A 27,243-nucleotide genomic window follows, 5' to 3' on the forward strand; every position below is an offset into this window, starting at 1 on the left:
GTTTTGTTTTTTTTTTTTAAAAAGAATGGAGTTTCTCAATTTGAATTAACATGAAATACTGACTACTGTTCTTATCACTTTAAGGTCTTTTATAAAATAGCTCAGAAATTAAAATAATGCTCCTTTCTGGTCCTGGTAAGATTGCATAAATAAATACATTTGAAAATTAGCCATAGCTCATAATTATACTTATGTCTATAAGTGTCCTTTTATTCTGTTGGTAGACACATTCCAAAGCAACTTACCTGTGATGTGAAAAACAGAATATGGGAAAGTAGTATTTTTTATCGAAATGAAAAAATATACAGTCAACCCCTGAACAATACGAAACTCGGGGCGCCAATCCCCACACAGTCAAAAATCCTTTTTAACTTTTGACTCCCCCAAAACTGAACTACTGATAGCCTACTGCTGACAGGAAACCTCACCAATAACATCAACAGTCAATTAACACTTACTTTGTACGTTATGTATTACATACTGTATTCTTACAATAAAGTAAGCTGGAGAAAAGAAAATGTTATTAAGAAAATCATAAGAAAGAGAAAATATATTTACAATATTGTACTCAATTTATCAAAAAAGATCTGCGTTACAAGTAGACCTGCACAGTTCAAGCCCCTGTTGTTCAAGGTCAACTGTACTTTAACATACTCAGAACTCACCTTTTGAAAGCAGTTTTCTGAATTTCTGTGTTGCTGAAAGCTGTTGCTCTGGGCTATTGGAAAATATCATTTCAATCATGTCAGAAGTAATTACACCACCCTAGAAACACAAAAAAGCAAAAATGATAAAATTTTAACTCTAAATCAAAGGAAAACAAAGACAGTATAAACTGTGGCCAACATTAAGTTAATCATATTTATCTAGAAAAGTTACACAAAGGTAGGATAATCTTTACATGTAGAAATGTCTGAAATGATCAATGATATGACAAAGCCAAATATTTTGTCTATCATTAAGGAGCTCATGGGGGCAACCTGAGTGGCTCAGGTTGTGATCTCCCAGTTGTGAGATCAAGCCCTACGTGGGTTCCACACTCAGCTCTCTCCCTCTCCCTGCCCCTCCCCCATCTCTAAATAAATAAATAAATAAATAAATAAATAAATAAATAAATAAATAAATAAATAAATATTGTGAAAAAAGAAGCTCATGACAATAAGAAAATAATCTTATGAGTAAATACTAGGAGAAGGCGTTTATTATTCTTCCTCTCCTTGCTCATCACATGGTTGGTTGTTCCTTGTCTTTCAGACAAATTTGTTAAATTCTAAAAGAAAGCTTTTCATGGTCTCCAACTCTAAAGGAACTGTTCCATCTCTATCACTCTATTTTAATTCTATGCCAACCCTTTTCACTATCAGGTATTTTTCTCAGTTATGTGTTTACTGCCCAGATTCCTCCAGTATAGCAGATTTGTGAAAACCAAAGACCCTGTCCATCTTACTGTTCTATCACCGAAGGCTGGCGTATAGAAGATGCTCAATAAATATTTATGGAGTATAGAATAATCCTGTGTAATTCACAGATTCTAGCTGCTACCAAATTCAACAGCTGACTCAAGTTTACTTAAAATTTCTATTTTCTTTATTAAAACTTTTCAGTTTTCCATTATTTTCTTGCTTTCTTAGAACTTTTCCATTTTTTACTATAACCCATCCCCAATATTAGCAGTTAACCTACTTCTTAGGGTCACCTGTCAGAATGAAATAAAATTCCTGTCATTTCATGAAATATTAGAGTCAACAAGATGAACTGTGAAGAAAGCTGCACTGAGTTGTCAATGATAGCTGGTTGGGAAACAGCACTTGGCTAACAGTGCTTACCAACAGCACTGGTTGGTAAACAGCACTTTACCAAACACCTGGGAAATCCCAACTGGGAGAATGAAGCATTCTGCTCTTAACAGTCAGAAAAGTAACTACTTTGAAACTTACAAAACTGATACCTGAATAAACAAAGGTATCTATATGATTCTGTTATGAATGTCTGGATACACTTGGATATACACATTCATATTCTCTCTCTCTCTCTCTCTCTCTCTCTCTCTCTCTCTCTCTCTCTCTCTCTCTCACACACACACACACACACACACACACACACACACACACACACACACACGTTTTCTTCCCTCTTATTCCCTAATGTAAGATGTATTGACTTTACATTCATGGTATTTAAGTACTGTTAATTTTATATCCCAGCATTTAAGTAACAGGATATCAAGGAGAGAACTGAACATCACTCAAAGACTTTGCATCTTCTTCCGGGGAGGTTAGTACATTTTTACTTGCACAAACAATAACTATATCATGTCACATGGAGGTATAACTTTGTTATTTATCTGAGTCTCAGTATGGTTTAAGGAGTTGTGTATACATGCCAAGTTGCCAAGGAAAGTACTAGGATAGTTAATTTTATGTGTCAATTTGGTTAGGTTATAGTAGCCAGTTGTCTGAACACACATTAATCTAGATATTACTGTAAGAATAATTTTTAGATGTGATTAACATTTAAACTAGTATAATCAAGTAAAGCACATTACTCTCTAAAATGTGAGTTGGCCTCAATCAGTCAGTTGAAGAAGGTCTTAAGAGCAAAGACCGGTTTCCTGAAGAAACTTAAGCCTCAAAACTACATCAACACTTACCTGAATTTCCAGCCTACTGACTTGCCCTACGGATTTTGGACTTACTAGCTCCAACAATTACATGAGCCAATTCCTTAAAATCAACCAATCAATCTCCTACAGGTTGTTTCCTCTATAGAATTTTAGTATTATAATCCACGAAATACTTCATATTAATATCCACTTAAAAAAATGGACAGTTTGACTTTCTGAAGGGCCTAGAAGAATTCACCACAAAATCATAGTGTTGGTTGGGGCACCTAGGTGGCTCAGTCAGTTAAGCATCCGACTTCGGCTCAGGTCATGATCTTGCGGTTCGTGAGTTCAAGCCCCGCGTCAGGCTCTGTGCTGACAGCTCAGAGCCTGGAGCCTGTTTCAGATTCTGTGTCTCCCTCTCTCTCTCTGACCCTCCCGTTCACGTTCTCTCTCTGTCTCAAAAATAAATAAACGTTAAAAAAAAATTTTTTTTAAATCATAGTGTTGGCTACAATGTCTATCTACATAGATTCCAAAATTATTTAAACTGCTCTAATTAAAAAAAAAAAAAAACGGTCCATAAAAACTAGAGATCTATGAAGTAGAAAAATATATACAGGATACTGTGCACAATATGTCACAATTTGCTTAAAAGGGGAGGAGGAAGAAAACTTATTTTCTCAAGAAGAATAAGAATCCAGTAACAGTGGTTGCAAATGAAGAAAGAAATTGGGTCACTGAGGTAGAAGAAAGATTTTTTTTTTTGAAAACTACATATGATCTATTAAAACATACTGATTAATGAGAAATCTATACAGGTATCCATATAAACAAAGCATGATTTTTAGATCCTCATGTAACCTCAAGAAAGTTATAAAACAGGTTGTAATAGAAAAGCCAACAGCTGTGATATGGAACCAATTTTTAAAATCATATAAACGTGCCCAATTTGATAACTGAAATGAATAACAAACTGGGATTTTCTTTAAAGTAGCCCTTGTTATTCAACTTTTAAGGAATAATTTTACAATTATCTTTTTAAGTTTTAAAAGCTGAATTAATCTTCACAATTTAGTTAATTCAGTTTAACTGTATATTATTCAAACTATAAAAAACATCTAATGAACCAGGATATTAAGTATATGGCCTCTTTTCAAAAATGAAATGCCAAGTAATTTCTGTAGCCATTTACTAACCGCTTTTTAAAAAACCCAAATAGAAAGCTAAGCCTCATATCTTCAGAAACATACTAAAAAGAGTTTCTTTCATGATCTTACTTACTGGTGCCATCTCCATGTTATTAATCTGAGCCTCATGGAAGCCTCCATCTGACATAACTTCTTCTTCTGTTTCTTCCTCTGCTGTAGCAACATTTCTTCGCTTGAATAACTAAAAAATAAAAAATCATTACCAAGTATTCTAATACAAAGGAGTTAAACATCAAAAAACTAGGCTCCCCACTTAAAAGGCAATAAGGAAAAGATGGAGCTTTTTGAAAATCATTTTAAAAATTCTAAAGGTTGTGCCACCTTCACCTTTCATGATGAGGAACTAGTTCAGAATTCTCCAGTCTTATAATCTAATGCAATTAACAATCACAATATGCTGTTACCAACACCTGATGTGGTAAAACTTACTAAGAGAAGCCTAACACTGCACGACATATAAAAAGAGTAACGGTGAAAAAGGAGTCGAGGCATGCTTGGCCATTCCCCTTTCCTTTACGTGAAGTTGGTAACACTATAGTCTTACCAATACATCGTGGGAAATGATAAAAATGATGTCAGAATGGCTTAATACTTCCCTCCTAAACCTCAAAAATAATGGACTGAGACTTCACAACCTTTCTAACCCGTCCAACAACCAGTGATGACATGTGACTACTACCTGAACACTAACTTTAAATCGTCAATTTGTGTAGGCCAAGAATATTTCTACCTAAAGGGAGCCACTAAGGTGTCTCATTGTATCTTTTTTTTTTTAATGTTATTTTTGAGAGAGACGGACAGAGCACAAGCGGGGGAGGGGTAGAGAGAGAGAGGAGGAGACACAGACTCAGAAGCAGGCTCCAGGCTCTAAGCTGTCAGCCCAGAGCCCAATATGGGGCCCAAACTCACGAACCGTGAGATCATGACCTGAGCCGAAGTCAGACATTCAACTGACTGAGCCACCCAGGCGCCCCTCCATTATATCTTCAATAGTCCCAGGCAGTTCACTTGTTCATCAAACCATGACGGAGGACAAATAACTTATCCTCTCACCCTATGCAACCCTGTCTAAAAGCAGACAAATGCATAAAATAACAGGTTTCGGCCAATGGATAAGAGGCAGACCAGGCATTGATCCTTCAGAAAAGAAAAGAAGTAAGATTGGCCCTATGACTGCCTCAGATTATTACCTATACAGAGTTTTCAGGCTGCAGCACAGGGAAGACAACACCCAAACAGGGCCTACAGGCTCACTCAGTTGAGCAGACAGAGTTTAGAAATGAGGAGGCCAAGACAACTAGAATCCACAGGCAGAGTAATAAACAGATCAATATAGAGAGAATTCTAAAAATCTGCAGAAAGTTCCCCATGAGTCTTTAGCTTCCTGCTAATAAGCACAGGTGTGTAAGGAAAAGCTGGGAAAGGAATCACCCCCAACAAACATGCAGAACAATTTTGACAGTTATATCAGTCAAGAGATATTCATGTTTCAACCAGATAGAAAAGACTTAGGGTACCTGGGAGGCTCAATTGGTTAAGCATCGACTCTTGATTTCGGCGCAGGTTGTGGTCTCACAGTTTGTGGGATCAAGCCACATGTCAGGCATACGCTGACAGCAGAGCCTGCTTGGGGTTCTCTCTCCCTTTCTCTCTGCCCCCTCCCTCAAAATAATAAACTTAAAAAAAACACACACACACACAGAAAACACTTCCTAACATATAAAGGGCATTTAGTACAACAAAGGGCATTTAGTACAACACTCAGAAGGAAATGGACCCAGCACTAAAGCTAAATTAGCCCCTGGATTAAAGGCATATTGGGGCACCTGGGTGGCGCAGTCGGTTAAGCGTCCGACTTCAGCTAGGTCATGATCTCGCGGTCCGTGAGTTCGAGCCCCGCGTCAGGCTCTGGGCTGATGGCTCAGAGCCTGGAGCCTGTTTCCGATTCTGTGTCTCCCTCTCTCTCTGCCCCTCCCCCGTTCATGCTCTGTCTCTCTCTGTCCCAAAAATAAATAAACGTTGAAAAAAAAAACTTAATAAAAAAATTAAAAAATAAAAAAAAATAAAGGCATATTAAAGTTCCAGCCCAATGAAACGTAAAAACAAATGTTACAAGTAATTTACTAAACCCAATGACAAATTCAGAACTATATGTATTTAAAGATACAAGAACTCCAACAACAAGCAAGATAAAATTCACAATTCTTAGAATTCAATTGGAAACTACGAAGCGCTAAAAAGAAGAAAAGAGAGAAAAATTAATCAAAATCACCTAGAAATGACAAAAACGGCAAAATGGAAAAGAGCATTATAAATGTTGTTATATATTCCACATATTTGAAAGGTAAAAGTACAGCCATGAGGAGAGGAAGAGATGAACAAAAAGGCTAAGCAAATAACCTAGACATGAAAAATAAAATTTTTCAGATGAAAAGCACACTGGATAGCATTAACAGCCAATTACATATTGCAGAAGAAAAAATTAGTGAATTTAAGGACATAGCAATATAAACACTCCAAAATAAAAGAGATGGAAAAAAGACTGAAAAAACTGTACAAAATATAAGTCAGTTGTGGGACATCAAGTGGCCTAACACACATGCACTGGAGTTCTAAGATTGGGGTAGGGGAATATATTTGGAAAATGGCCAAAAAAAAATTTTTTTTTAATTTCAAGTTTTTATTTAAATTCCAGTTAGTTAACATTATAGTATATTAGTTTCAGGAATAGAATTTAGTGATTCATCACTTACATATAACACCCAGTGCTCATCAAAACTGCCTTCCTTAAAACCCATCACCCATTTAATCCATCTCCCCCCACAACCTCCCCTCCAGCAATTCTCACTCTGTTCCCTATGTTTAAGAGTCTGTTTGATGGTTTGCCTCTTTTTCCCTCCTACGTTCATCTGTTTCATTTCTTAAATGCCACATGAGTGAAATCATACAGTATTTGTCTTTCTATGACTTATTTTGCTTAGAATAATACACTCTAGCTCCATCCACTTCATTACAAATAGTACGACTTCATCTTTTTTATTGCTGAGTAGTATTCCATTGTACATATACACCACATCTTCTTTATCCATTCATCAGTCAATAGACATTTGGACTCTTTCCATAATTTGGAATTCATTCATGTTTTCTGTCCATTTCTTAACTGGATTATTTGACTTTTGGGTGTTCAGTTGTATAAGTTCTTTACAGAGTTTGGATTACTAACCCTTTATCAGATATGTCATTTGCAAATATCTTCTCCCATTCTGAAGGCTGCCTTTTAGTTTTGTTTCCTTTGCTGTGCAGAAGCTTTTACCTTGATAAAGTCCAAATAGTTCATTTCTGCTTTTGTTTCCCTTGCCTCCAGAGACATGTCAAGTAAGAAGCTGCTATGGCTGATGTCAGAGAGGTTGTTGCCTGTGTTCTCCTCCAGGAATTTGATGGTGTCCTGTCTCACATTTAGCTCACTCATCCATTTTGAATTTATTTTTGTGCATTGCCTAAGAAAGTGGTCCAGTTTCATTCTTCTGCATGTCACTGTCCAGTTTTCCCAACACCATCTGTTGAAGAGACTATCTTTTTTCTATTGGATATTCTTTCCTGTTTTGTCAAAGATTAGTTGACCATGTAGTTGTGGGTCCATTTCTGGGTTTTCTATTCTGTTCCATTGATCTATATTTATATTTTTGTGCCAGTACCATACAATCTTGATCACTACAGCTTTGTAATATAACTTGTAGTCCAGAACTATGATGCCTCCAACTTTGCTTTTCTTTTTCAAGAGTGCTTTGGCTATTCAGTGTCTTTTTTGTTCTACAGTTTTCAGAGTACAGATCTTTTACCTCTTTGGCGGGTTTATTCCTACGTATCTTGTAATTCGGGTGCAACTGTAAATGGGATCAATTCCTTGATTCTCTTCCTGCTGCTTCATTATTGGTATATAGAAATGCAACAGATCACTGTATGTTTGCACCCTGTGACTTTACTGAATTCATATATTAGTTCTAGCAATTTTCTGGTAGAGTCTTTTGGGTTTTCTACATAGAGTATCATCTCATCCGCAAATAGTTATAAAGTCTGACTTTTTCCCTGCTGATTTGAATGCCTTTTATTTCCTTTTGCTGATTGTTGAGGCTAGGACTTCTAGTACTATGTTAAATAACAGTGGTAAGAGTGGACATCCCTTTCTTGTTCCTGAACACAGAGGAAAAGCTCTCATTTTTTCTCCATTGAGGATGATAGTAGCTGTGGGTCTTTTGTATACAGCCTTTATGATGCTGAGGTATGTTCCCTCTATCCCTATTTTGTTGAGGGTTTTTATCAAGAAAGGATGCTGTACTTTGTCAAATGCTTTCCCTGCATCTACTGAGAGGATCATGTATTTCTTATCTTTTTTAATAATGTGGAGTATTACACTGATTCATTGAGAATATTAAATCATCCTTATTGCCCAAGGATAAATCCCACTTGATTGTGGTGAATGATTCTTATAATGTACTGTTGGATTTGATTTGCTAGTATTTTATTGAGAATTTTTACATCCATGTTCAGCAGGGATACTGGACTGTAATTGTCTTTTTTAGTAGGATCTTTGGTTTTGGAATCAAGGTAATGCTGGCCTCACAGAATGAGTTTGGAAGTTTTCCTTCCATTTCTATTTTTTGGAACAGTTTGAGAAGAACTGGTATTAACTCTCCTTTAAATGTTTGATAGAATTCCCCTGGGAAGCCATCTGGCCCTGGACTTCTGTTTATTAGGATATTTTTGATTACTGATTCAATTTCTTTGCTGGTTACCAGTCTGTTCATGTTTTCTATTGTTTCTGTTTCAGTTCTGGTAGTTTACATGTTTCTAGGAATTTATCCATTTCTTTTGCATTGCCCAATTTGTTGGCATATAGTTTTTCATAATATTCTCTTATAAGTGTTTTTATTTGTGGTATTGGTTGTGGATCTCCTCTTTCCTTCATGATTTTATTTGGGTCCTTTCTCTTTTCTTTTTGACAAGTCTGGCTAGGTGATTATCAACTTTATTAATTTTTTCAAAGAACCAGCTCCTGGTTTCGCTGATTTGTTCCACTGTTTTTTGTTGTTGTTGTTATTATTTCTGTATCATTTATTTCTGCTCTAATATTTATTATTTCCCTTCTTCTGCTGGCTTTAGGCTTCATTTGTTGTTCTTTTTCTAGCTCCTTTAGGTATAAGGTTGGGTTGTATATTAGAGATTTTTCTTGCTTCTTGAGGTACGCTGGTATTGCATATACTTCGCTCTTGTGACCCCTTTTGCTGCATTTCAAAGGATTTGGACTGTCGTGTTTTCATTTTCATTTGTTTCCTGTATTTATTTCTTTAATTTCCTGGCTGATCCATTCATTCTTTAGTAAGATGTTATTTTTTTTTAAGTTCATTTATTTTGAGAGAATGTGTGTGTGTGTGTGTGTGTGTGTGTGTGTGTGTGTGTGTGTGAGAGAGAGAGAGAGAGAGAGAGAGAGAGAGAGAGAGAGAAGAGAGAAAGAGAGAGAGAGAGAGCATACGGGGAGAAGCAGAGAGAACCCCAAGCAGTCTCCATACTGTCAGCACACTCCGACACAGGGCTCTAACTTGAACCATGAATTCATGACCTGAGCTGAAACCAAGAGTCAAACACTTAACCAACTGAGCCACCCAGGTGCCCCAAGTAGAATGACTAACCTCCAAGTAGAATGCCACCCAGTGCCTCCAAGTAAATGGATTTAACCTCCATGTATTTGTGGTCGTTCAACATTTTTTCTTGTGGCTGACTTCAAGTTTCATAGCATTGTGGTCTGAAATATACATGGTATGATCTCAACCTTTTTGCACTTGTTGAGGCCTGGTATGTGACCTAGTATGTGATCTCTTCTAGAGAATGTCCCATGTGCACTCAAAAAGAATGTGTACTATGCTGCTTTAGAAAAAAATATTCTAGATATATCTGTTAAGTCCATTTGGTCCAGTGTGTCATTCAAAGCCATTGTTTCCTTGTTGCTTTTCTTCTTAGATGATCTGTCCATTGCTGTAAGTGTGGTGTTAAAGTCCCCTACTATTATTGTATAATAATAGTTGAGATATGTTGTTATTATGATATAGTGCCTCCCCCCTTCATTTCTTGTTGCAGTCTTTGTTTTAAAACCTAGTTTGTCTGATATAAGTATTGCTATTCTGGCTTTCTTTTTGATGTCCACTTGCGTGATAAATGCGTCTCCATCCTCTCACTTTCAATGTGGAGGTGTCCAGGTCTAAAATGAATTTCTTCTGGGGCACCTGGGTGGCTCAGTCGTTTGAGTGCCCAACTTTGGCTCAGGTCATGATCTCGCAGTCTGTGAGTTCGAGCCCCGCGTCAGGCTCTGTGCTGACAGCTCAGAGCCTGGAGCCTGCTTCTGATTCTGTGTCTCCCTCTCTCTCTGTCCCCCCACCCCCCCGCCACCCCCCCCCACTCATGTTCTGTCTCTCTCTCTCTGTCAAAAATAAACATTAAAAAAAATTTTTTTTAACAAAAAATAAAATGAATCTCTTGTGGAGCACCTGGGTGGCTCACTTGGTTAAGCGTCTGACTTCAGCTCAGGTCATGATCTCATGGTTCGTGAATTCAAGCCCCACGTCGGGGTCTGTGCTGACAGCTCAGAGCCTGGAGCCTGCTTCTGATTCTGTGTCTCCCTCTCTCTCTGCCCCTCCCCCGCTTTCTCTCTCTCTCTCTCTCCAAATTAAACATTAAAAAAATATATTTTTTAATGAGTCTCTTGTAGGCAGCATACAGATGGTTTTTATCCATTCTGACACCCGATGTCTTTTGATTGGAGCATTTAGTCCATTTACATTCAGAGTAATTACTGACAGATACAAACTTAGTGGCATTTTATTACTTGTTTTGTTGTTGTTTCTGCAGATGTTTTCTGTTCCTTTCTAGTCTCTGTCTCTTTGGTCTTTCTTTCCCATTTAAAGAGTCCCCTGTCATCTTGTGGGGCTAGTTTTGTGGTTACAAACTCCTTTAGTTTTTGTCTGGGAAACTCTTCTACTTCTATTCTGAATGAGAGCCTTGCTGGACAGAGTATTCTTGGCTGCATATTTTTCCTATTCAGTATGCTGAATATATCATGCCACACTCCCTTCTTGCCTGTCAAGTTTCTGTGGAGAGATCTGATGTTAACATTGTCTTCCCTTCTAAATTAGGGACTTCTTTTGTCTTACTGCTTTTAAGGTTTTTTTTTTTCCTTTATATTTTGCAAATTTAACTACAATATGTCCTGGTGTTGGCCCGCTTTTGTTGATTTTGATGGGAGGTGTCTGTGCCTCCTGGACTTGGATGTCTGTTTCCTTCCCCATATTAGTTTTCAGCTATAGTTTCCTCAAATAAACCTTCTGCCCCCTTTTCCCTCTCTTCTTCTGCTGGGATTCCCATGATACAAATGTTATTACGGTTTATGGAGTCACTTCATTCCCTAGGTCTGCATTCATGATCTAGTATTTTTCTTTCCCTCTTTTCATCTTCATTATTTTCCATAATTTTATCTTCTGTGTCACTTATTCACTCCTCTGCTTCTTCCTTTCTTGTGGTCATTATATCCATTTGTTTTCAAATCTTGGTTATTATATTTTTCATTTCAGCGTGACTAGTTTTTTAGTCTTTTATCTCTGTGGTAAGGGACTCCTTGGTGTTGTCTAAGCTTTTCTCAAGTCCAGAGTATATCCTTATTATTGTTGCCTTACATTCTGGTTCAGGAATATTACTTAATAACCTTTTCAATTAGATCCCTGGCCATGACTTTTACTTGCTCTTTCTTTTGGTATGAATTCCTACATCTTGGTATTTTGTCTAGGTCTCTGTCTTCTCTGTGTTGGGAAAGCCTGTTATGTTTCCTGCTACTAAGAGTAATGGCTTTATAAAGAAGAGGTCATATACTGTCCAAGGCCTAGTGCTTCAGAAGTGTCGGTACCTGGGTGGTTCAGTTGGTTAAGCATTCAACTTTGGCTCAGGTCATGATCTCGCAGTTTGTGAGTTTGAGCCCCGCATCAGGCTCTGTGCTAACAGCTCAGAGCCTGGAGCCTGGTTCAGATTCTGTGTCTTCCCCTCTCTCTCTGTCCCTCCCCCGCTTGCACTTTCTCTCCCTCTCTCTCTCAAAAATAAACAAAATTAATAAAATTTAAAAAAGAAGTGACTCAAAAAAGTAAAATAAAATAAAATAAAATAAAATAAAATAAAATAAAATAAAATAAAATAAAATGACTCTGGTATATGCTGTGTGCACTCTCCTGCTATGTTTGACTGCTCTTTCCCTCAGGTCAGTCCTCTGTAGAGTTTCTCCTTTCCTGCAGTGAGCAGTGGGGATTATCTGAACATTGGCCAGAGTATGGTGAGTTTTAACTAGGTGTGCTCTGGTCTGCTTGTTAAAAGAGACTTGATGGTACTTCCACTAGAGCTGAAACTTCACAGAACTCATGGTCAAAAGACAGGGAGTGTGCAAGGGCCTGTGCTGGTCTTCTGGGGGAGGGGCCCGCTGCTCTAGTTCTCAAGTACAACTGCCTTAGTAAAGCTCCACCTGCAGAGGGCAGGAGACCAGGGCCTAGTGTAACAAATGTAAGCCACCCCGGTTGGCGCTGTGCTGCTTACTGACATTAGTTTATACTAAGGAGTAAGGGAGGAAAATTATTTCAGCCAGCCACCTAGTCACCAGAGAGGGAACTCACATCCCACCACCACAAAGCCCTCCCAGAAGAGCAATTTCCCCTGGTATATCCCAGGCATCCCTTAGCTCACTACCTTCACCCTGTGTCCTAGCCATCTGGCCACCCAGCAGTACATTGCACCTTGGGGTCTATCCCAAGCAGGCCCGCTGAGTTTTCAAACTCCAAACTTTACGGACCTGGCATGACATGAAGCTGTGCCAGTCCTTCTGAGGGAGGGTCTCGCTGCACTGAGACTGGTGCAGGTTTGTCCCTGGAGGGCAGCTGCACCAAAGCACAGAGGCATGGAGTTTGGAGTAAAGTGCAGCAGAGAGCCAGTGTCCAGGTTAGCCACCTTCAGCTGGTGTCTCTGTGCCTATACTGAGGGAAATGGTGCCCACCGGCTCTTTTCTCCCCAAAGAGGCAATGCCATCTCTCCCAGACGCACTCCAAGAAGGGGAACCGTCTCTCAGTGAGTCCCAGGGGACTCTAAATATTAACAATGAACAGTTGAAAACAGTTGAAATTCAAAAGATATCATTTACAGTAGCATTGAAACTATGAAATACTTAGGGAAAAATCTGACAAAAAACTACAATCCCTGAGAGAAATTTTAGACCTAAATAAACAGGAGATACAGTCCTTATGAGTCAGAAGACTCATTGTTACGATAGGAATTCTCCCCCAGCTGATCTACACATCTAACAAAATCACAATCAAATCCCCAGAGCAGGCTTTTGTGCACAAACTGACAAGCTGATTCTGAAGTTCATATAAAAATGCAAAGGACCTATAACAGCCAGAACAATTTTTGGAAAGAACAAGGTCAGAGAGCTAGTAATATGATTTCAAGACTCATTACAAAAGCTACAGTAATCAAGACAGTGTGGCAAATAAGACAGATAAATAAACCAATGGGAACAAAATAGAAGTTCAGAAGCCAGATCCACACAGAGATGGTCAATTGAATGTAAATGGTTTCAAGGCAATCAGTGAAGTAAAACAATCTTTTCAAAAAATGACACCTGAACAACTGGAAATCCATATGTTTAAAAAAAAAAAGGCTCCTTTCCTCTTATTTCACATTATATACAAAAATTAAATGTGAATTATCATAGACCTAAATTTAAACTATAACAAAACTTCTTAAAGAAAACATACAAGAAAATCTTAAGTGACCATGGGTTTGGCAAAGATTCTTAGATCTGACACACAAAAGCATAATCCATTAAAGAAAAAAACATACATGGAATTCCAAAATCAAAACCTTTGGTCTTCAAACAGCACTTCTGAAAACAAAAAGGCAAGCCATCAGCTGGGAGAAAATATTTACAAAACATATCCAACAAAAGACTTGCATCCAGAAAACTCAATTAAAATACTAAGCAGACTTTAAAAATAAAACTAAACAGACTTCACTAAAGTAGATATACAAAGGGGCAAATGAACACATGATAACACGCTTTCAACTTCCGTCATTAGGGAAGTGCATAATAAAACCATAATGGCATACTACTATGCACACCTTAGAATAGATAAAATGAAAAAGACTGACCATACCAAATGCTCAGAAGGATGTGGAGCCAATGAAACTCTCATATGCTGCTGATGTGAAGGTAAAATAGTACAACCCATTTTAGCAAACAGTTGACAGCTTAAGTACACACCTACTATACAACCCAGCCATTCTCGTCCTAGATATCTAGAGAAATGGAAATACATGTCCATAAAAAGAGCTGATCATGAATGTTCATAGCAGTTTTATTTGTAATCACCAGAAACTGGAAACAATCCAAACTGCCATTAACAGGTGAACAGATAAACCAATTGTGGCTTTATCTGTACAACAGAATGCTATTCAACAATGAAATGGAATGAACTACTGGTACAACAACATAAATGAATCTCAAAATGATTAAGCTGACTGAAAAAAGCCAGACAAAATAGAACACATATTTTTTCAGTCCATTTATGCAAAATAATCAATGGTGACCAAAACAGATCAGAAGTTGCTTGGAGATAGGTGAAGGGTGGGGAAAAGGTACTACAAAGGTATACCAGGAAAGTTGGATAGCAATAAATATGTTCACTATATTAATTACAGTGATGATTTCACATATACATATCTCAAAATTTAACAAAGTGTACACTCCATTGTATGTCAACTATACAGCCATAAAGTTGCTTTTTTAAAAACACAGAAAAACTAAACTGAAATACATCTATTTTATGTTAAACACTATGAGTTCCTAATAATATTAAAATACAGACTTTCCTACTCTCTCTGGAGGATGCTAAGAAACCAATTCATTTTGAAAATGAAGACAGAGAAAATCCAGTTATTTCTTTTTCCTATATGACTACTAATTCAGGAAAACCAAAACCTGCAGTTTGATCCTCTCAGATCTTGCTTTTATGATTTGTTAGGTAGGTCTGGGGCAGTAGTAAATTTATGGCTAATTAATCTCCACTACTGAGGCAAGACTCTCCTGAATACCTAATGGCCCCGTAAATGAGTTTCTCCAGTCTGGCTATAGGAACAGGAACTAGTGTCAGCACTGTGTAAGGGCCAGGCACGGTTCCCTCTAATCTTTTTGGATGGTAAGTTTCTCTTGCCTTAGTAATCTCCTCAAGCACATATGCTGATCAGTACTCTGCTGAATATTCAAAAAAAAAAAAAAAAAACCACTTTGAAGATCTCCAGGCTTCTCTCTATAGACACAAGTCTCCCTTTTGGTATTCCCTCCTATGAATGGATGTCTTTGTCTCTCCAGACTCTCAGCTCTGTCTCCTCAATTCAGGAAAGCTTTGGCCCTTAGTTCCCTCTCCCTGTGTTGCAACCTGGAAACTCTGTTGGGCAGTAAGCTGAAGCAATGATAGGGCTCAACTCATGTTTCCCATCTCTAGAGATCACTGTCCTTCACTGGCTAATGTCTGGTGTCTTGAATTAGTGTTTCATGTATTTTGTCTGGTTATTCTTGAGTTTGCTTCAAGTAGGAGGGTAAATCTGGGCCCTGCTATTCCACTTTGGATGGAAGCAGAAGTCCTCAAAGTGCCCTTTCTAATACTCAAAATATCCCACTTTTGGCTAATGGGAACCTGTTCAAGCTATCTCCTAATTCTTTTCAACACAATTTTCAATGGTCTTAAACTTCCTTGCTCTATGTTATGAAAAAATATTACACATTTGCCTTGAATATTCCCTACCTTTAATCAAGAATCAGGTGTTTTTTCCAAGAAACCTTGTTCCTTTAAGAGAAAAATTCTCTAATGACCACAATCTCAGGGTGCTAGAGGTGCTCACTGATACAAGGTACTTCACTACTTCTAAGCCTTCTAGGACAAAGCTGGTTTGTGTGCATGTGTTTTAAAAATAAAACACATAATGAATCCCTAATGATATCGCCAATGCAAATTTATATAACCTCTTTGATTTTATATTTCTATTCTTTCGGAAGCTAAAAGATCTAGGTTCCTAATATTAATATAATTATGTACTGCATCCATACACAAATATGCATAGTTTCAAGATCAATCCTGTATGATTACGAAAGCAGTTGATGATTTCTTTATACTCCTTTTTGTCCTTTAGATACAGCCCAACAGAAATAATTAACCATTCTGTCATATTTCCAAGTGTATTAAAGTATTTCCTCTCTGTGTGGTTTAGCCACAAGCATGACACAGAGCTAGACCCAGCTGAATCTTCTTGTTTATTTTTAAGGATTTCTTCGTTACGATTTCATTTCACAACTACTAAAGCATTTGCAGGACTTCTAAATCAAGCCTAATCACTAAAATTACATCTATTGGCATTGCAAAATTTACATCCACAAGCAGTGTTTTTAATATGGAATGGCAGGATACTGTCACGATCTTTACTATGGGTCATGAAAACCACAACTGCTGATAAACAAGTAGGATTTGAAATAAAAACACCAAAGCGCTTACATCACAAGGATGATGACAAGATAAGACAGGAGAAATTTCCAGTTAAGGGAAGTTCTAAGACTACAGCGATACAGCAAGAACACAGGACAAACAATTCTGACTGGTGCTAGAGGTCAGAAAATGTACAGAAGAGGTCTCCAAAGGAAAAAATATGAAAGTGATAAATTATCTGAGAAGTTTAAGCAAGTAGAAAATCAGATAAAAATAACTTAAAAGAGCTGTAAAAGAGAAGGAAAAGCAGCCAGGAATCAGAAAAAAAGCCAAGCAGGTTAAAAAAAAAAAAATCAGACAATTAATGCCAGGAAAAACAAATACAAAGAAAGGAAATGTAACCACGGTATACTACTCAGCTCAGCAATAAATGATACTTACATAGGATAGTATAACTGTGTTAGGAGAATAGACACAAGGGAAAAGTCGTGTAAGAGCTTAAATCTTCACCTACCATAACAGAACATCAATAGATAATACTTTAAATTGATAAATAAACAGTTAAGAGGATTGAAGTGGCTTACTTGGGAATGAGACCAAGAACACTGGTGGTTTGGTTTCAAGTACTGTAGTACTATTTACCTTTTTCAACAACATGTATTACTCAGAGAAAAATAGGTTTTAAAAAAAGAAAAAACTGCCAAAACAATCATGATCTGTATGCCTTATCCACAGACTACATGTTGCCTGCACTTGTCAACCAAGTTAATTAATGGAAGTTGCCTGTCCAGAAGCTTATCAACTTGCTCACTTCACAAGATATTTCTTATAACTAGAAACATCAGGCAATCTCTATTTAAGCAGCACTAGGTTACCTATTCACTCAGAGTTAACAAGAGTCTGCTTAATTCAAATTTATAAGTACTGGCCCAGTCAGAATGATACCAACTAGCAAAATATTTTGCCAAAAATAATTTTAGTTTGGTCTGTAAGTGCCAAGTATACAGGGGTCATTTTTAAAGTGCTGTCCAGATACAACAAAAATTAAATGTTAGTCTGCTAAAAGGATAACCCTATAAAGATGCAGCAAGTTATCTTTTGTGCACTTGGCAACATCAACTCCTGTGCTACTCTCACATCTAGCTCATCAGCTGGCCTAGGCCTGTGAGGTTTCCCAATAGATGACAAAGCAACTGTGGAAAGATAAACAGTACCTAAATGAGTCTGTATCTTACTGATATTTACCATTTTACAAATCAGGCATGAAACAAGTACTGTTATGGTATTAAGAATCCTGATTAGTTTTTACCAGTTGTTTCTACATTACATGGCACATAAGAAATTAAGAAATGAGGATTTTCAATACAGCAGTATTCCAAAAACTTATCACAGAAACTTATTAAAGCCATAGCAAAATTTCAGATCTCATACAATGAAGCCAATAGAATTTCAGCTACAAATATTTTTTGCCCAATATATGGGACCATACTTGCCACTTGATATATTAAGGACAGAGAGCATTTGCCTTCAGGCAGGTAAGTGAATACAAAAAATTTATTTACATAGACTTTACAATGAAGTCTAATTATATGAAATCACCCATCACCAAGAAGAGAATAATATGAACACTGTTAATGGCAGAGTATCATTACTACACCTTCAAATGGCTTTATGCCAAATATGATGCATAAGCTGGTGGCTACATTCAGACCTATACTTGGGCTCATGTACATATATTTATGTATTCATATATAGGAATATAAATATGTAACAATGCTATTATGATTTCTGAAATTTACTACCAAAATAGAAGCTAATATAAAAGTTTATTCAAAGAAAAGGTTCCACCTCAAGACACAGAGATGAATAAAGAGGTAATAAGAAACCCAGAGAAACTCATCCTTTTATGACTAAGTGGTAACTCATAACTTAATTTACTACGCTTAATATAAACTTTATTATAATATTACAAACTCTCTTTGCCCAAAAATAACAGTAACAATGACACTGTTTGATTCAAACATCTACAGCCCTAACAACAACAAAAAAAAAACAACACTGAAGTTGTAATGTACTCTTAGACTTTAACTACTTGGATTTTCCATGCAGCGTTACTCAAAAAAACAGTGTATGTTGAAAACAGCTCACTGTTAACTGCAAAATATTTATGACAGATTACCGTATTTCTCAGGTATGAAAGGACCGAGTCATTTATTCGCCTTTTATGGAGCTTTTGTAGTGTGGGGGTCAAATGGTCCTTCTAAGCTCAAAAATCTCTCCTTAGCAAAAAAAAAAAAGTAACCTAGGGGCGCCTGGGTGGCTCAGTCAATTAAGCATCTGACTCTTGGTTTCACCTCAGGTCATGATCTCATGGTTTCATGAGTTCAAGCCCCACATCAGGCTCCACTGACAGTGCAGAGCCTGCTTAGGATTCTCTGTCTCCCTCTCTCTGCCCCTTCCCCACTCACGCTGTTTTGGTCTCTCTCAAAATAAATAAACTTAAAAAAAAAAGTCACCTAAATGTCTTTAAATCTCTTTGCCAAAAGGGATGGGGATGGACTGTTCATTCTAAGCATTTTTAGAGGAAGGTAAAATGAGAGAGAGTCCCAAATTCTCCTGTAGATGTTCAGATGTTCTCAAGTTAAAAATGACCAAAATTTAAAAAAAAAAGAAGATAAAAAATCAATGTCCTAATGAAGCCTGCAGAATTTAGGGGTAAAAAGACATATTCCTTGAGATTTCACTTTAAAATACTACATAATAAAGAAACATAAAGATAGACAGACATGAACCAAGTATGGCCTGCTACTGACAATTACTGAATCCATAGGATGATTTTATAAGGTTCACTATCTATTCTTTAATCTTCTATGTTTACAACTTTTCAAATCAAAGATTGTAATGAAAAGCAGTGTTTTATTGGTCACTTGAGAATTCATTAATATGCACATAAAATCTTAAGGAAGCTCCAACTTTAGAAAAATAAAATACACTAAAAACAAATAGGCCAAAATATTAAACAGTGGTTGTATTGGGAATATGAGAACCTGAGAGATTTCTTTATTCTTGTATTCTACTTTTCATCACCTCCTCTCCCGGACTCCCAAAACATGTTGATTTTATGATACAGGGGATACACACACACACACACTCACACATCCAACACCGTCAAAACTAAAATAGAAGTGGTTTCAGGCTTAATATGTTAACATTAAGTTCTTTAAAATAAATTTAAAAGGGTAAAAGGATTTACCTGCTCTTCTCTTTTCTGCTTGCGTAACTGCAGTCCCTCTTCCTCCCTCCTCCTGCGCATCTCATCAGGATTCAGGGACTTATTTTTGTAACTTTTCAGGCGAAAGTTCTCTTTTCCTGGGGTGGTCATGATTTCTACAAAAATGAGAGAGGAAGGGAACAAATGAGCTTAGCTTATGGTAAGGAGCTCTGTTATTCTAATAGCTCAGCCTTTTAAATATATACATGCCCACCCTCACTCTGTAGGGACACCAGAAATGGGTTACTTTTTTTAAGAGCTTTATTAAAGTGTACAAGTCAATAGCTTTTGGTATTTTCACAGCCATGTGAAACCATCACCACACGTTTGTTTTTTTTTTTACATTTTTATCACCTCAAAAAGAAACTGCATACCATCTGCCTATCACTCCTAGTCAGGACATTTCATATGAACAGAATCACATGTGTGATCTTTTGTGCCTGGCTTCTTTCATTTAGCATATTTTTAAAGTTTATCTATGTTGCAACATATAGCAGTACTTTATTGCTTTTTATGGCTGAATAATATCCCATTATATGGATATACCCCATTATATTTTGTATCTACTCATCAGCTGATACACATTTGGGTTCTTTCTTTCCACTTTTTGGCTATTAGGAATAATGCTTCCATAAACATTTGTGGACAAGTTTTTATGTAGACATATGTTTTTTCTTGGGTATATACCTAGGAATGGAATTACTGGGTCACACAGTAACTCTGTTTAATCGTTTCAGGAACTGCCAAAATATTTTTCCAAAGTGCTGTGCTATTTTACATTTCCACCAGCAGGGCATAAGGGTTGACAATTTCTCCACATTCTCGCCGACAATTACTATTACAATTTTTGGTATCTGCTGTCATTTCACATAAATTTATTTCCCAACTGTATATCCTCCATAAAAAAAAAAAAAAAGTCTATTCAGATTCTTCACCCATTGTTAAGTCGTCTTTTTATCACTGAGTTGTAAGAATTTTTTACATATTCTAGATAGAAATCCTTATGAGATTTATATTTTTTAAATATTTTCTTTAATTCTATAGGTTGTCCTTTCACTTTCTTAATGGTGTCCTTTGAAACACAAAAGTTTTTAATTTTGATGAAGTCCAAATCAATCTATTTTTTTGTTGTTGTTGCTTATGCTTTTAGTGTCATACTTAGGAATTATAAATCCTAAATTTCCTATTAGGAGTTTTAAATTTTAGCTTTTACATTTAGGTCAGTCATTCATTTTGAGTGATTTATTATATACGGTATGAGGTAAGGGTCCAAATGCATTCTTTCATAACTGGCTACCCATTTGTTCCAGGCAGGCACCATTTGTTGAAAAGATTTTTCTTCCTCCATTGAATCGTCTTGACACCCTTGTTGAAAATCAAATTGACCATATCTATATGGTTTTATTCAACTCTATTCCATTGATCTGTATGTATACCCTTATGCTGATTCCACATAATCTTGAGTACCATTTTTGTTAAGTTTTGAAATCAGGAAGTATAAGTCCTCCTATTTTATTCTTTTTCAAGATTGTTTTGGCTCTTCTAGACACCTTGCAATTCCGTGTGAATTTTAGGAGTGAGCAATTTGTCAATTTCTACAAAGAACTGAGCTGGGATTTTGATATGGACTACACTGAATCTGCAGGTCAATGTGGGGAGTATTGCCATCTTGATGTTAAATCTTCCAAACCACATACAGGATGTTTTTCTATTTACTTAGAGCTTCTTTAGAATCTTTCAACAATATTTTGTAGTTTTCAGTGTTCTACACTTCTTTTGTTAAATTTATTCCTGTTTTAATTTTTTTGATGCTACTACAAATGAATTTTTTTCTTAATTTCACTTTTAGATTGTTCATGATAAGTCTATAGAAATACAATTGATTTTTTTGTATACTGACTTCGTATTCTGCAACTTTGCTGAACTTGTGCATCAGCGCTAATATTTTTTTAGTGGATTCCTTAAGATTTTTTACATACCAGAGCATGTCACCCGCCAGGGACAGTTTTCTTTCTTTCTTTCTTTCTTTCTTTCCAATCTTGATGACTTTGTGTATTTTTTTTTCATAAGTACCATAGTTAGATACTCTAACACAATGTTAAATATAAATGGAGAAAGCAGACACTCTTGTCTTATTCCTGATCTTAGGGGAAAAGCATTCAGTTTTTCAACATTAAGTATGACGTTATCTTTGAATTTTTCATAGGTGTCTTTATTCATGTTGAGAAAGTTCCCTTCTATTCTTTTTTTTTTTTAATGTTTTTATCAATTAAAGAGTGTTGGATTTTGTCAAAAACTCTATGTCTTTGGTGATGACAATGTGACTTTTGTTTTTTGTTTTGTTTACTGATACATTACATTAATTGGTTTGTGAACTTTACACCAACCTTGCATTTCTGGGATAAATGCCACTTGGTTGTGGCATAAAATTCTTTTTATATGTTGGTGAATTAGGTTTGGTAGTATTTGGAGGATTTTTGTGTTTATCTTCATAAGAGATAGTGGTCTATAGTTATCTCGTAATGTCTATGGTATCAGGGTAATACCAGCTTCATAAAACAAGTTGGGAAGTATTACCCCTCTCAATTTTTAGGAAGAGTTAGAATTGTTCTTTAAATGTTTGGTAGAATCCAGTAGTAAAACCATTTGGGCCTGGGCTTTTCTTTGTGGGTACCTTTATGATTAATTCAATCTCATCGCTAGCTATAGGTCTACTATTCAGTGTGTCCATATAAATGTTTCGGCAATTGTCTTTCTAAAAATTTGTCCATTTTATCTAAGCTATGTAATTTATTGGTATACAGTTGTCCATAGTATTCCTTTATAATCCTTCCCATTTTTGCAATCCCAGTAATTTCTGATTCTACTAATTTAAGTCCTTTTTCTCTAGGTCAGTCTGGCTAAAGGTTTGCCAATTTTGTCAATCTTTTCAAGAAACCAGTTTTTGGTTACCTTAATCTTCTCTACCGTTTTTCTATTTTCTAGTTCATTAATTTCTACTCTCATCTTTATTATTTCTCTCCTTCTGCTTGTTTTGGGCTGCTCTTTTTTCCAGTGACTGAAGATGGAAGGTTACTGATTTGAGATCTTTCTTCTTTCTTAATATAAGCATTTATCACTAGAAGTTTCCCTGTAAGCACTGTTTTCTTAGGTAGTAACTTCATTTTCATTTTTCTCAAAGTATTTTCTGATTTCTCTTTTCATTTCTACTTTGACCTACTGGTTATTTATGAGTGTTAATTTCCACATATTTGTGAGTTCCCCAAATTTCTGTTAGTGATTTCTAATTTCTTTCCACTGTGGTCAGAGGACCACCTTTTTTATTTCAATCCTTTTAAATGTATTAAGATTTGTTTTGTGGCCTAGTATATGATCTATCCTTGAAAATGTCCCACGTTCACTTCAGATGCCTAGTTACCTCTAGTAACCTAGTTACTAGTTACCTCTGGTAACATGTTTTGCTTTAGTCTATTTTTTCAGATATTATAATAGCCACTCCAGTGTTCTTGTTATTGCTGTTTGCGTAACAGATCTTTTCCATCCTTATACTTTAAATGTATTTGTATCTTTAAACTTAAAGTACATCTGTTGTAGAGAACATATAGTTGGGATACTCTGAAAATCTCTGCCTTTTTTATTACACAATTTAATCAATTCATGTTTAATGTTATTACTTACAGTTTATTTACAACTGCTTTTTCATTTTCTATGTGTCTCATGTCTTTTTTGTTCATTACTTTGACTGCTTTCTTTTGCATTAGGTGAAAATTTTCTAATGAAGCACTAAAATTTCTTTAATGACTTTTTCGCTGTATTTTTAGTTTTTCCCCCTAGTGGCTGCTCAAGGGCTTACCGTATAACATTTTAACTTCAGACTTATACTAGCTTCAGATTTATTACTCGCTTAATTCCAGTAAGATATAGAAATGCTATGCTATATAGTTCTACTGCCTTTTCCTCCATTTGATGGTATTATTGTTATAGATATATTTATTAATGTTACAAACCTAATAATGCACTGTAATAATTAATCACCTATATTCATTTCCTTAGCTTGACATAGCTTTGCCTCCACTCACTTCCTCTGTGCTATTGACAGATATGCTACAAATATACTACATTTCCACACCTTATAAGCCCAAGAATCAGTTTTAAGAAAAAAGGAGAAAAAATATGTCCTTATATTCTCTTTTAAAACTACATAATTACCTTCACTGGTACTCTTCATATGGATTCAAATCACTCTCTTGAGATTACTTGCTTTCAGGATAAAAAGCTTCCTTTAGCATTCTTGCAAGGTGGTCTGTAAGTAATAAGTTCTCTCAGTTCCTGTTTATCTGGGGAAAATCTTCATTTCGCTTTCATTTTAAAAAGATAGCTTTGCTGCATATATAGGATTTTTGGTTGACTGTATTTGTCTTTGAGTACTTAAAATGTATTATTACACTGCCTCTCTCCTCCATTGTTTCTGCTGAGAAGTCAGCTATTCTTCTTATCAGTGTTCCCTTGTAAATTAATTCCTTGAAGAAGAGATGAGGAGCTATTTTATGACCCGCTTTTCTCCCTAACCACCCAACCAAATCTCTGAACTAGGGCTCTCAAGTTGGGAGTACAGACAATAGCATGCTTCTCTGAGTGATAACCCCTACAGGCGCTGAGTATTTTGTCCAGGTAGGTAGGAGGGTGGGTGGCACCAGAACTACCTCTCCACCACATATACCAAAACTTAGCATCAGCATCAGGCACCTGGGGGTGGGAAGAGAAATCCTGACGTCCTGCTCCTCCCAAGAAGAAAACCTTCCCTCCAAATGGAAGCCTAGGGCCATTTCCAGAGGCTTTAAACAGCTGTTTTTAAAGTTTTTCCCACTTTTACTAGGGAGTGGGTCTGTAGAGCTCCTTGTGCAGTCAGACTGGAATTCACAGAAGAGTTCCTTTTAAGATGATTTTATTGCACACCTGAATTCAGAATCATTTGATTTATAATGTGCTGTGTTGCATCACCTATTTTACCTGAATCTCTTAACAAACACATGAGGCAAGAAATTATTATTCTCATCCTTTACAGTTAAGGACTCAGGAGGCTAAAAGAGGTGACTTGGCCAGGGTTACATAATATAAGATACAGCAAGGATATGAACCTACGTTCCCGATTATAAACCTGATGCTCTACTGTTATGGACTGAACTGTACTCCTCCACCCTCACCAACTATATATATTGAAGCCCTAACTTCCGATATGACTATATTTGGAAATAGGACCTTTAAGAAGATAATTAAGGTTAATTAAGATGTCATAAGTGTGGAACCCTAATCCAGTAGGACTAGTGTCCTTATAAAAAGAGGAAGAGAGGGTGAAAAGTGTCCTTATAAGAAGAGGAAAAGAGGCACTGGGTGCTTCAGTGGGTTACGCATCCAACTCTTGATTTCAGGTCATTTCAGGTCAGGTCATTATCTCACGGTTCGTGGGTTTGAGGCCCACACTGGGTTCCCTATGCTGACTTAGGCCCTAGTGCAGTGCCTGCTTGGGATTCTCTCTCTCTCTCCCTCGCTCTCTGCCCCTTCCCTGCTCACACTCTCTCTCAAAATAAATAAACTTAAAAAAAAAAAAAAAGAGGAAGAAACACACCAGAAATCTCTTCCCCCATTCTAACCCCCTATGTGCCCACAAATAAGGCCACGTGAGGACACAGCAAGAAGGTGGTCATTTGCAAGTCAGGAAGAGAAGTTCCACCAGAAACCAACCCTGTTGGCACCTTGATCTTGGACTTCTGGCCTCCAGAACTGGTATAAAATGAATTTCTATTGTTTAAGCTACCCAATCTGTGGTATTTTTTACGGCAGTCTAAGCAGACTGATACATATAACCAGTGGCATTTTGTCAGATTGAGTTTTACTAGACTGAAAGGCGGGGGCAATGCAGATGAGAATTTGCAAATAATCCTGAAGGAATCATTTAATGGTGCTGACAAATGATCTAGAGAAAAAAGCTGGATTCCTGAAGCAAACAGCATTTTGGCTCTGAAATATCACAATACAGCATTGTAAGAATCAGAAGTTTTAGGTCAGAGAAAGGAAAAAGTCTATAGTAATAGGGCAAGACCTGGATAAAGTTTAACAATACCAAAAGCCAATTAGACTTCAATAACTGGAAGTCTACACTCAACATGGAGCTGGAAGGGCACATAATTTAGGAAAAGCAATGTCAGGAATACACACACATGCACATATACAGAAAGAAAGAATAAATGATAAAACAAATGGAGTAAAAGATAAAATGTGGAATGTGGATGAAGGGTAAAAAGGAGATTTTTATACACTTCTTGAAGTTTTCAAATTACTGCAAACATTTTTTTAATATAAAAAAATCTAACAGGGAAGGAATATTCATACAAAACTACTATTCACTTACTTCTGTTTATTAAAGTGACTTAAGAAGCAAGTCCAGAGAAGAGGGCTAGCCTTAAAGCTCTCTTTTCAAATTTACTTCTTAGTACGGCAACGCAGAAAAAATACTAAACTTCTGTGAGCCTCGGTTTCCTTATGTGCACAATGGGGATATTACCTTATAAGGTGAAGAGAAAAAAGATGAAAGCATACTCCCGCTGTCTGGCCCATATATAGCTCACACCTGATATTTGTGTAATGAAGAAATGGCTATAAATAGTTCCAAAGGTTCAAAAAAAGATCTCTTCTGACTAAAGTGATGAGGGATAGCTTCATAGAGAAGATGGTGTTTCAGTTAGGCTGTAAAGGATAGATAGGATTTCAGCAGTTGAAGTTAAAAGAGAAAGACGCACAAAACAGAAGAGTACAAAGAAAAAGGCACAGATGTTAGAAAGCACAACTGATGAAGAATATCAAGAAGTCCTATTTGATTAGAGCAACTGCTCTGCAAAAGTAAACAGACATGAGAAATGCCAGCACCTCTCTGTTTTTTTCTTTCTTTTTCTGTTAAATGGTGGCATCTGAGAACTCACAAATGATTTCAACACTCAAACTAATAATTTCTATCATCCTTAGAGTGCACTTGTGCCTTTCAAATTAAAAAAAGGCTTGGGGCAGCTCAATTGGTTGGGTGTCCGACTCTTGATTTCAGCTCAGGTCATGATCTCACAGTTTGTAAGTTTAAGCCTCGCTTCAGGCTATGTGCTGGCAGTGCACAAGCAGGCGCCTGCAATGCCAGCACAGAGCCTGCTTGGGATTCTCTCTCTCTCTGCCCCTCCCCAACTTGTGCACGCACACGTGCTCTCTCGCTCTCTCTCAAAATAAATAAATTTTAAATAAATAAATAGCTCACATTTTTAAAAAAATGAACACTACGAAAGGGCATAAACAGAAAAATGGAAATGTACTTCCTCTTAAAGGTAACCACCATCAGGTTCTCTGCATATCCTTTCAAAAACTGGTTATACACATATCCTTCTGGTTTTTATTGTACATGGATGGGGAAATTATACACTCAGTTCTGCACTTCTGCTTCAACTCTGGACAACTTTCCATTTCAATGCCTATAAATTATTTTTAATAAAGTAATTTTTATACAATAACTAGACACTAAACATTAATGACAATTAGGTTTGTCTCCAATTTCTTATCACAAAT

The 27,243-nt window shown here is 36.6% G+C and overlaps 1 protein-coding gene across 4 annotated transcripts in view; it reads right to left on the bottom strand.

Annotated features, from left to right (window-relative positions):
• The window catches only part of KPNA1 (karyopherin subunit alpha 1), a 69,686-nt gene that overhangs the window by 27,732 nt on the left and 14,711 nt on the right, over positions 1-27,243 (bottom strand). For 2 of the 4 annotated variants that reach the window (XM_040484686.1, XM_040484688.1), the window contains exons 2-4: positions 19,624-19,757; positions 3,887-3,994; positions 666-765 (exon numbers count right to left, since the gene is read on the bottom strand). In XM_040484686.1, coding sequence (XP_040340620.1) covers positions 666-765; positions 3,887-3,994; positions 19,624-19,752 — 337 coding nt within the window. In that variant the 5' untranslated portion in view covers positions 19,753-19,757. Of the gene's footprint in view, positions 1-665; positions 766-3,886; positions 3,995-19,623; positions 19,758-23,850; positions 23,945-26,050; positions 26,204-27,243 lie in introns of all 4 variants that reach the window. The other 2 variants (XM_040484685.1, XM_040484687.1) reach the window with 2 other exon arrangements.

This window comes from Herpailurus yagouaroundi, unplaced genomic scaffold (assembly GCF_014898765.1).
Source record: "Herpailurus yagouaroundi ecotype Mexico unplaced genomic scaffold, PumYag 162, whole genome shotgun sequence".
Classification (NCBI taxonomy): domain Eukaryota; kingdom Metazoa; phylum Chordata; class Mammalia; order Carnivora; family Felidae; genus Herpailurus; species Herpailurus yagouaroundi.